Raw genomic sequence first — 12,379 nt, 5'->3', positions numbered from 1 at the left:
CAATGGCTACATTACAGAAAAAAAAGGAACTACAAGCATAAAACCCGTATCCGCAACCTTTTTCCAATATTAAAGCAGCCCACCCTGACCTTTACACTGACTAGTACAGCGAAGGGAAAAAACAAACAGCCGCAACACAGCTTTATATTTCTCGCGCCGAGGTCATCCAGCTCTTACCCAGCAGTGTGATGATGCAGCCCAGAATAGCCAGGAGGGCGCCGGTGCTAAGGCCAGTCGCCGTGTAGGCCACCGCGCCACAAGATAGGGCCACACCGTCAGAGTCGCAGTCGCACACGCGCACCGAGAGCGTGTTTGTGCTGCTGAGGGCGGGCCTTCCATTGTCTGTAATCAACACTGGCAGTCGATACACGGGCTGCTCGCGTCTCCTAAAGCCACCTCGCTTTGTCAGTATGGATGCTGTGTTGTCTGTAAGAAGAGAGAAAAAGGCAAGTGTCATGATGCGTCCATGCAACTTAGATATATAAAGAGTAGGAGGCGTAATATATGCTTTGGTCATGCATTTTGAAATGACTTTAGCAGAAAGGCTAACAGATGGTATCATTAACACAGTTTATTACATGACACACGGTGGTGCCTCTCCCTGGTCTTGACCACCTGTTGGGCTACTAACAGCTTTGGTTTGATGGTAAAAAAATTTATGTCAAATCTCAGTATGAAAGAGAGCATCAGGAAAACAAAGGCCCATTATAGTCGCTAAAAGGAAAGAAAAGCGTTTCACGAAGACTGTATCAGTTGAATGAAATTCACTCTCAAACTGAGCCGTCGTGATTGAAATGTAGATTTTACTTTGAAAGGCGGTTCCTTTGTCGGTGGGATACTCAGATTGCTTTCAGAAGTCTGAGGAAAAAAAAGGTGAAATGTATTACAAGTAGGGGTTCTACTGTAAAGACAACCTGATCATGGAGAATTAAAAAAGAACAGCTGGTTGACTTGAGATGTAAAAAAAACAATCACTTAGAATATGAGGCAGCTATGTCCTAGCTGAGGCTAGTTTAAAAATTATTAGTCAAAAATTTAGATGAGATGCAGGGCATTAACTCACATATCCTTACAAAGATGTTAATGTTGCTCTCAACCATTGGTCATCTCCTTCCTGCTGCTTATGTGATGGTTTTGGAAAGACAACATACTCGTCCTAGTTTTCAGGCATATAAACATTTGTAATGTCTGAATTCAGGAATTAAATTAGAGCTTAGAGATGAAGATACAGTCTGTCCCAACACAGTTAGTCGAGGTTGGTAAAATAGCTCTATGGAAATAGTATAAATTCTGAAACATTTGATTTAAAGAATTGTGGTTTTAAAGCTCTGACGTCATTAAAATAGCATTTTTACAGTAAGAATGACAAGATATGGCCAAATGTACTTGCCCATTTTCCCTACTGCAAATATGAACATTAATACCATTCCTCTTACTAAAAGGGCTTTAAAATTGCAGCAAGGAATGCATCAACTATTGTAGGAAAGCTTTTCGCAAGCATCTTTATGGTACCCATGAATATGCGGTTCTTTGCCTACTTGGGCAAGTGAATAACTCAAGATGCTTATTTCCTAAAAGATTCAAATTCAAATGTATAAAACCAACATTTCATGTCAAAAAGGCCAATTTATACATTATGTGAATCTACATAGTAAGTATAAAAAAATTCACACAAAGTCAGCAAAGTGTCTTTTGTATAAATGATTTGTTCCTCAAAAATGGTTTGCCACAGTACTTTTTTTTTTTAAACAGGCTCCCCAAAACTGTCACCAGTCCAACTTTCTACTAATCTGCTTGCAGTTCCCTTGAACATACACTTCAGTGTTTAACATGTGTTAGCACTCATGTGGATTACTCTGGCACAGCATGGTGGCTGCTGCACCTTGAGAAAAGTATGAAGACAGCCTCAGCTTATCTCCCACTCAGGTGAGTGAACCACTCAACACAGGCATTGACTCAGAGAGTCCACCAGCTCTGAACATGTTTCCTTTTCTTTGCAAAGCAGCAGGGTTTTTGAAAGCACATAATCATAGAGTCAAGTGGAACGCTCTTAAGTCCATACATCTATATAGAAATTAAAACAAAGTTTACCACACACTTTTATGTGTGGGTGGGTAGCAGAGTATGACAGTATACAAGCGGTTTCATCTTTTGTGTAAAGGCTAAAGGTATATTGTGATGTACAGAAAGGATGCTGTTGCAAACTACATGGTGTCAAATAGAGGTATGTCACATATGTTTTTTTTTTATTTAGCTGTAAGTCTTGATAAACAGAAATGAAGCGTAGGCGGTGTATGTTATACAGAGTTGCAGTGAGACACGGGCAGAGTCAATTGCATTGACAGGTTAAATTCAAAGGGAACAAGCAACAAACTCGTACCCATCTTGACATACCTTCATGTGCATAAAAATCAGGGAGTTATATGGCAGCCTGGGATATTCCTAATGTAGTCAGACTTGTGGATAGCTGATACATTTTAACAATGCAGAAGAAATTTTAGTAATAAAATAAAACAAAAACAAGAAAAAAAATGTACAATGTAATCTACAAAATGCTATTTATTTATTTTGCGTGGGGGTTAGATCAACACATTCTCACATTTATTCCCAGATAAAATGATCCTATCCCACAAGAGTATCAGATCACGTCTGCATGATTAGAACACTGTTACTCTAAAACACACTTATTTCCTTGCTTTTAATACCATGTGATCTTGTTGTGTATGGCATTTTAAGCTGGATTTTAGCTTTTGATGTTGTGTGTGTATGTTTTGTATGTTTTTAACCTTTTCGTGTTTTAATGTACAGCACTTTCGTCAGCCATGTGGTTTTTAAACTGTGCTTTAGAAATAAAGCTGATTGATTGATTGATTGATTGATTGATTGATTGATTGATTCTTCCCTTTTGAAGGAGCCTACCATGTCCGAACCACAGACATTTAGTTTGGTGTGCTCATGACTGTTGAAGTGACAGTGAACACTATGATGAGATTGAAAGAGCTATTCACTAGATAACAGCTTTCATGTCTGGTAAGGGATTTAAAGAACTCCCAGAGAATGGTATACAGGTAGCTGCCCAAACCAAGTTTACACAGAGAGCAGCTCGCAAGACATTCAAAAAAGTTTCCTTGAAACCCTGAAACCTCCTTACGGGGGCTGTAGGCTTGTGCTACTGTTGATGCCAGAGTGCACGCCTGTACAATTGTAAAGCACAACTTTCATGGGATGTGTGCAGGATAGAAACCGCCACTATCAAGACAAACACGAAGGCAGGCTGAACTTTGCCAGAGAAGATTTAGACAAAGATCATGAGATCACGTTTTTTTGGACAGATTAGTCTAATTTGGCATTATTTGGACCTTGGAACAGAATGAAATGTTTGGTGTAAACCAAATACAGCATTCCAGGAAAAGAACATCATAGCGACTGTGATAATCAGGGTTGTAAGTGCCTTGGTCTGGGATGCTTTGCTGTAGAAGGATTTGTTCAGCTTACCATTGCATAATGCATCATGAATTCTCCAAATTTTCCAAGGGTGGTTTAAGAAAATCCCACACTATATGTGAAAAAAAAAATCTTATTTAAGTGGAGCTGGACTTTGCAGCATGACAATGACCCAAACTGTAGCAGTAAATTTGCCAAGGACTGAATGAATTAAGAAAAAGAAAGTCCTGAAAAATCCTGGCATAAGTCAAAGGTCAGATCTTGATCTCATTGAGATGCTGTAGGCTAACTTGAAATGGGCGGCAAGGAACCTTGACTAACAGTAAACAGTGTCGGTTTATGTTAATGTTTGTTTTATCTTTCAGAGATAAAGGAAAAAATCTGATCAAAAATCAAACATTTATTTAATGTTTTTGTTTCATTGTTTCCTGTTTGTATCTTGTATGAGGTATTCCATACTTTAACTTTTAAAGGACAGGTTTTTGTTATTGTATATTTTATATCTGGCATAGGACTTTGTCAGACTACATTCTAAATGTTAATTTTGAGCTGATTGTTTTATTTAATTAATAAGGAGTTGCAATTAATTGTGATACTTTTCATATACAATCTATAAAAAAAACTAATTCATGTAGTTAGTTGAAAGAAGTATAACTAATATTCTTCATTTGACAAAAAAGGGATAGATAAAACAATAGAAGTGAAACAAATATCAAAAGAATAAGCAATTCACAAACTGAAAATAAACAAAAGCAACAACTGCTGAACTAAACAACACATGCCAAAATAGAGCCCTTAATCATGGCCTCCACTTCCTAATTAAGTCAAGGCACCAAACTTTCTCTCGGACTTTCCATTAACTCCAACAACTTGTTGGGGCTTTTAGCAGCAAACACTCAGAAAGTTCTGAGGATCGTGTCTGACACCCTTCTATCAAAATTTTCAATGATTAGTATAACACTATGTTTGAAGAGCATCAATGAGTGACAAACAAAAGCACCTTTGTTATCTCGCAGGGTGAAGTTCATGTTGCCAGCGACGGTTGCATCCAGGGCGAAATAAAAGCGATGCCCGCTTTGAGGCTCGTCCTTATCCACCGCACTGATGGTCTGAATCACCTGAAGAGGAGAAAAACAACACCACAGACATTTAGGATCAGTTAGCCGGCTGATCTTTATCTGATCTCACAGTCCGATTAGCTGTGAACTGAAGCTGTAAACAGTTTAATGTGTGCATGAAGTTAGAAGATGCGCCCAAGCTCTTCCTCACCGAATCACCAAGATGAGTGCACTGTCATTAGGCCTTTATATAGTGTCATGTAAAAGTATTTGCCCAAAGGATTTCCTCCGTTTTGACTTTTTTGAGCACATTTGAATGTTTCAGCTTAAAAAAAAAATCATTCAGCCAGATATAACCTGAATAAATATAAAAAGCAGTTTCTAAATGAGGATTTTATGTATAAAAGTAAAGAAAGCTATCTAAACTAACATATATAGGACAATAATGATAATCGCTGTTATAAATATAATTTTTAAACAACAAAGTAACTTCCATCAATCAGTTTGGTTTAATTTACCACACTGCAGCTTAAATATTGCCAGACCTTTAAAATAAAATCCCTTAATTTGCACCTTTCTGACAAAATGAAGTAGGATTGAAGATCTTAAAAAGAATCACTTCATGTTCTGATTTAAAGAAAGAACAAATGAAAACAAGAACGATTGACATCTTTCATTCTGTAAAGATTTACAAAGCTATTTTAAGGGTTTTGGACTCAAGTCAAAAACAGAGAGGGCAAATCACCAGAAAACATGGCACAGTGGTTAACCTTCCCAGAAGGAGCCAGCCTACCCAAATCACTCCAAGAACACATGGACAACTCATCAAGGAGGTCAAATCAAAAATACCTTATCAAAATACCTCATCAAAATACTTCAAAACATCTGGAACACCGCAGACTCTTTTTCATCAGTTAAGCTTGGTGTTCCTGTTCTAACGTATGTATTTATTTATTTGAAAGAGACAGATCATGTTAATAGACATACATGATGATAGCAACATGAATTTAAAACACACCGGATTCTAGCCAAAGGCTAATTTCCATCCGTTGCCCTAGGGGTAAGAGGAAAAGAAAATAATATTACACAATACATGTCTAAAAACCCTTCATATTAGTTGATGCTACAGACACTGCTTCCTCTTGACCAATCGTAATCACGGAGCCACGCGTGCCGTCACAAAGCGCCGCCCTCTCAAACCCTTAAAAAACATTCTTTCTATCTAAAACACATCTTTCTAGTAGACATATTCACAATGCACAATATAATTATGACAATAACCTATTATACAAAGTACACCGACACAGCTTAACATGCTTACATTCATACATATCCATAAACACATTCTACTTGGAGGAGACCAATCATCCATGGAACCATTCGAATACAGTACATTATAGTTAATTTTACCGGTGAGTGCATTTCTGATTTGACCAGAGCCAGCTTTTTAATTGGCCTTTAAAAATGTTGTATGTGGGACATTTTCTTAGGGATTATGGCAGACTGTTCCATAGCTTCCCACGCTGAACTGACAATACAGTCTGCCCAAATGTGGTACTTTAATAATTTAATTTAATAATAAGACCCTTTAGCTCCCCCACCCCCCACAAAAAAAACCAAAAAAAAAACATCTTGATCTCAGCTACATACCTTGATAATCCTCAAAACTTTTGGAAAAAATATATTTTGGCTTTGACAAAAGTAAAACATTTTGGAAGATGTGAGCCATGTTACAGCATTTCGGGGAAAAAACAACATCTTTTAAACATGATGGTGTCATGGTTTGGGGCTGCATTGCTGTATAACGACCTGACCAACATATTGAACTGTCAATTCTGTTCTCTACAAGAAGATCCTGAAGGGGAATATTAACTCTGTTGTGATCTTAGAAGAAACATACCAGCACATTCTTTTCAAATTGTAAGAACGATGTGCTGTGGTATTACCCTTAAATAAGCTGCTAAGAAACAAAATCCTACAATGTGGCATACCTAAAACAATTCTGCAAAGAGTTGGACTAAATTCCTCCGTAGTGATGTAAACGACTTGTTGCCAATTGTAACAACTCTACAATGGTAGCTTTTGACATCAAGGGTGAAAAGACCAGTTATTAGGCTTTTTGAACAGTTACTTTTCCACATAGGGCCAAATTGGTTTAGATATATTATTTTTCCTTAATATATCACAATGTCATTTGAAAGCTGCATTTTGCATTTCTTCATTGTTTGATATAACAAAATTGATGTAAAACATCTACAAGTGACAAAAAAGTAAAAATGGAAGGGACGTGTAAGGTGGTAAATATTTTTTCTCCAAAGCACTGTATGTCTGGTGCTTTTCATTATGACATGTTTAAACATATCAAAGTAAAAATCCCTTCTGAGGGGCCAAGCCACAGAGTGAGTGGATTAGAGAAAACCAACTTGATTCCTATTGATGGAAAAGGTTTGTTTTATAACTATTGGCAGTGGCTCTGTTTCATTTGTTTCCTGTAGTACAGTAAGTGCTTATTTGGCAAGAGTTTAGCAACCTTTTAGGGGTAAAATGTTTTCTTTTAGGAAGTGATTTGTCCAAAGCAAATCATTGTAAAAAGATTATTTTTTTCTGTCCCAGCTGTTTGTCTAAAGCACATTTCACCTGTTTACGATTAACATAAAATTATTTCAATGTAATAACACTTCAGGTCATTTAAAAACATGACCTTACAGCATCCCTATCCTATGTAGATGTGATAGGAAAAAATAGCTGCGGATAGTAAAAGGTTGTCATCAATACGTAAGGCATGACAATTTCATTTGTGTTGGATATTATCAGGAAGTCCACAAAACTTCAGGCAGTTCAAAACTTTCAGCTGATCCAAAACACTGCAGCAAGAGTTCTGATGAAGACTTAAAAGTGGGATCATATTTCCCCTTTTTAGCTTCCCTTCATTGGCTTTCTGTTAAATCAAGAACATAATTTAAAATTATAATTTTAATATATAATGCCCTTAATAATCAACCTCCATCATATATCAGAGCTCTGATTACCCCATATGTTCCTAACAGAGCACTTCGCTCTCAGACTGCAGGTCTGTTGGTGGTTCCTAGAGTCTATAAAAGTAGAATGGGAGGCATGTCTCTCCTGTGAAAGCAGCTCCCAGTTTTAGTCCATGAGGCAGACACCCTGTCTACTTTTAAGATGAGGCTTAAAACTTTACTTTTAAACAAAGTTCATAGTTAGACTGATGTAGGTTATCCTGAGGCATCTCTGAAGTTAAGCTGCTATAGGCTTAGGCTGGTGGTGGATATCAAGCATGTCCTCCAGCAGCCTCCAAGCATATTTCAACGACATAAAAAAAAGCTTTAAAATCATCGGTACAAAATGCAAGACATCCCTCTGTAGATGCTGCTATTTATAAGACTGTATGAAACAAAAACTACAAAAAGGTGAAATTGCTAAATGTGCCATGTGAGAATAAAACATTTAGAACAATGTTGATTAATCTTAATTTTGGCTTCAGCATTTAAATGGAAGGGTCAGCATATGGTCACAACTTGAAATCATGCAACAAGTTGAATTTCGGTATTTGTCTTGTGGCCCAGTATGAGTTGACCAATCACGCTGGAGTATTATGGTTTAAGTCGGGACACACAGCTGTGATGAAACCAAGAGGTGCTGAATCAACTTGAACAGGGCAGCGCAGGAGGACGTTCGTGTAGCTGCTGCTATCACATCTGTTTTGGTTACAATCTATGATTAAATTTATGAAAGAAAAACAACAAGAAGTGTGTTGTCCATTTTTAGATGCCAAAGATGTTTGTGCCTGCTTACAACATTTTCATTTGATACAGTGAATGGATAAAACCAAACTTTGGTAGGTGGACACTAGGTGTAGCTTCACCCAATCAGCTCAGAAGGCTCTACTGAATGTCACTCTTTCCCCAAACTTATTAGTTGACGCCCAGATTGATAATGAGGTGAACTAAAGCGAGAGTGCTACATTCTGGCTTGTCAAGTTAGAAATGATGGAACCACACTGGGTAACAATTTAACATCATGGAGCATATTTTAAATGCTATAGCCTTGGTGAGTACCTGAACATTTTCATCCCTTTTGGAGCACTATGCACTTTCTGATGGCTACTTCCAGCAGAGTAATGTAGCACGTCACAAAGCTAAGGTGATCTGAAACTGTTTCTTAAACTTTACAATTATTTGTACTCAAATAGCCTCCATATTCACCTGACAGATGACGAATCAGCAGTAAACCTGGTGACACCGCAAAGGAATTATGGCAGTTCTGACCGCAAACATGGCTGCAATCCTGTAGTAGCACTGTATGTACCTCAAAGCAGTGAGTGAGCGAACTTCTCAGAAAGAGAAATAGGAATTTTCCGGAGTCGACATCAGCAGGTCAGAATTCTGCAAAAATCGGAACTTGGAATTGGGTTGAAAAACAACCACCGAGTCCTTACTCATTTTGATTTCTTATCTTCCGCAAGAGGTGACTCACTTTATAAATGTCTTTCATAAATAAATTATGAAATAATTATCAAAACAATCTTTTGGCAGAATTAATTAAGGCAATGATAAAACAAAGCTATTTACTGTTTACTGTGAGAGAAAGAAAATCCTGCTCTCCCAGGGAAAGTTGACAGCACTCACAATCCTCTTACTCTAATATCCCAAATAGCATCGGATCTATTGGCCTTGAGCGCCATATGAAAAATAAATACAATGCCAGGTCAGTCCGCCTCGTGTCGTGACACTAATGCTGTCCAAAATAAATGTGTACGCTGTGCAGCCAGGCATGTTTACTTCATTATTTGGAATGAAAATGACTCACGATAAGAACTGCTCTCGCTCGAGGCGTTGTACAAGACAAGAATTCATATCTGTGAGTGAAACAAGTGGAAGCTGTTTGTTTCGGTCCTTTCTGTTCCGCCTCTGAACCTCGGACAGAGACGAGCCTTACCCCCTTCATCATGCAACAGCGTTGACAAGTATAAAGATCGGAGGAAGCATTACTAAATAATCCAGTTTATCCACACCCAGCTGCATGTGCCATAATGATTGTTTTATTCATACAAATCCACTCTCTAGAAATCGAGTTATCTCTTAAAAAAAAAAAACGCTAATTTGAGCAGCCAGAAAAAAAGAGGGAGGAAAAAAGAAAATCTGAATCTGTACATCTTGCGCATGAGAGGAACATCACACACACAGACGCCATATGGACGAATAATGATAACCGCTGAATCGACCATCAAAGTTGGAGTTACTGTGGCGTTGTCCACATAAATTTAGATCAAGCCTCCTGAGTCTTTTGTTAGAGATCTAGGAACTCAACCCTGTGACAGCTAACACCCATGGATGTGGATGTGATCCAAGAGATTCTTAGAAGCAATTCACACATGATTATCACATCTTCCAGCCCCAAATAGCTTTGTGTCTAACATGAAAACAAAAATAAGGAGGGAGGGGCTAGGAGGGTGATGAAGAGAAAAAATTAAAGTCAATGATCCATCAGGGCAGAGACATGGATTATCAGTTGTCAGCTGTGATTAAATGCTGCTGGTTACAAGCTGTCAGGTATTAAGTATTTGTGTAGGTGGCAAACATCATCATGCCAATTATCAGAACTGGCAGCAAGGGTGAAAATTAACATAAAAATACAATGCCTTGCAAAAGTATTTGTACCCCTGAAACTTTTCCTGATCCCCGATGTTTTTATTAGGATTTCATGTGACAGACCAACACAAAGTAGTGCATAGTTTTGAGGTGTTTATACAAATATAAATCTGAAAAGTGTGGCATACATGTGTTGCAATTGACCTTTTGCTGCATGCACAGCAGCAAATACGGTGCGTCTGTAAACATCAATTTCCAAGTCTTTACTGTATTGGTGTGGACTTTAAACGGGTCAAAGTAACACATGAATATGCTTTGATCTAAATCTATGTTCGGGGTCATTCTGCTGATGGAAGGTGAAAACTCAACCAATTCTGATGTCTGTTGCAACCTCTCATAGGTTTGCCGTGTATAACCTCCATCTTATTTACCATTCGCTCTAACCAGATTCCCTGCACTAGGTTAAAGAAAAGCAGTCCCTTACTATGATGCTGCCATCAGTCATCACAACATTTCATTGTATTTACTGTGATGTCAACTAGTTGGTAGGAAAAATGAATTTCGTTCATGATGGTGGCGCACAAGCTTCAAACCCTGTGCCTACCAGAAAACCAAGGAAAAACTAAATTGATATATATAAATAGATATATATAAATAAATATATATATATAAATAAATAAATATATATATATATAAATAATATATATATATATATATATATATATATATATATAAATAAATATATATACTATATATATATATATATCTATATAATATATATATATTATATATATATATATTATATATATATATATATATATATATATATATATATATATATATATATAAACAATAAAATCTATTCCTGTTACCAAAAAGAAAAAGAAAAAAAGCATTTAAAGATGTTACAGGTGGAGGACGTTGCTTTCAGTGGATTTTAATCAGGGGTAATATAGAGGGCTGACCATAAACTGCATTCCCCACCAATTTTTTGAAAACCATGGATTCCTTACTATTTTTTTCCACCACACTGTGTGGGTTTAATACATAAAAACATTATAAAACGCGTTTAAGTTTCTGAACAGAAAATAAGTAAAAGCTACAGGGGTGTGAAAACTTTTGCGAGACGCTGACACTGGTCGTTGTGCCCGTCTTTTTTTTTTACAGCTTACTTCTGCAGAGCTGGGGGAATTTATACAGAGCAGAGATGAGAAACACGTTATCAGCTGCAGCTCAGGAACATTTGGAATATTTGTGTAAACAGACAGAAGTGATGTTTGTGTCAGCATCAGATCAGCGACAGGCAGAGGTAGCGATGCAGCCCTCAAAACATGCAACGTATGCGTGCTTGGATGCATATCACTAAAGCTGCGATTGATCCTTGAAACATAATATCTCACATGCCTCTCAGTCTGTTATGGAAATTCCAGATCTGATGGAAAGCTGTTCTTGTGGCTCTTAACACTGACAATGAATTCTATACACCATTTGAACCCTTTGATGTCCTTTGAATTTCACAGGTGGATTCTGAGCTTATCTCAGGGAAGGTTTCCATTTCTCAACGCAGAGGGAAAAAGGACTGTAAATCATCCCTAAATCAAACACTTTGTAATGTATAATGCCTTTCATTAGTGTGGCTCTTGATGGAAGGCGTTCCTGCGAAACCTTTGGTGGGGAATCCTCTAATGGGTTGAGTGGGAGATAGGAAGAGAGAAGCATGGCTTTAGACATAAATTCTCGCTGAGAGACATTAACGGCGGCAGCCGACTGGTGCCTGTCGCAAGGCTCGATCGAGGAGGCCTATGAATCACAGAATTAAAGGTTTCTTGAGTTTATGCTTGGCTGCATGTCAGATAAAAAAAGATACAGAAGGGAAATTATGCAGCTATTTGGATTTGGAGAATTTGTTTAGAACAGACATCCTCTCACTGGTCACTTTATTAGGTACACCGTGTTAGGACTGGGTTGGACCCCGTTTTGGCTTCAGAACTGTCTCATTTCTTTAAAAGCATACATTCAGCAAAATGTCAAACCTTCCTCAGAGGTGTGTTTTTAGATTGACTAGCATGTCACTACTGCCAGTTGTAAGGTTGGAAATCTTCCGACACACTGCATTCTAATAATCAATGCTCAATTGTTAGTAAAGGGCCCAAATAATGTCAAGAACACACACCATTATACCACTACTACCAGCCTGAACCGTTGATACAAGCCAAGATGGATCTGTGCATTCATGTTGTTTACACCCAATTCTGAACCAACCGTCTT

The 12,379-nt window shown here is 37.6% G+C and overlaps 1 protein-coding gene across 1 annotated transcript in view; it reads right to left on the bottom strand.

Moving 5' to 3' along the window:
* The window catches only part of LOC105915574 (cadherin-7), a 149,490-nt gene that overhangs the window by 20,576 nt on the left and 116,535 nt on the right, over positions 1-12,379 (bottom strand). The window contains exons 9-10 of the mRNA XM_036129314.1: positions 4,445-4,562; positions 178-426 (exon numbers count right to left, since the gene is read on the bottom strand). Coding sequence (XP_035985207.1) covers positions 178-426; positions 4,445-4,562 — 367 coding nt within the window. The remainder of the gene's footprint in view (positions 1-177; positions 427-4,444; positions 4,563-12,379) is intronic.

The sequence above is a fragment of the Fundulus heteroclitus genome, unplaced genomic scaffold (genome assembly GCF_011125445.2).
Source record: "Fundulus heteroclitus isolate FHET01 unplaced genomic scaffold, MU-UCD_Fhet_4.1 scaffold_155, whole genome shotgun sequence".
In the NCBI taxonomy this organism is placed as follows: Eukaryota; Metazoa; Chordata; class Actinopteri; order Cyprinodontiformes; family Fundulidae; genus Fundulus; species Fundulus heteroclitus.
The sequence above is the reverse complement of the archived record's forward strand: the minus strand, read 5'-3'. Positions and strand labels throughout refer to the sequence as shown.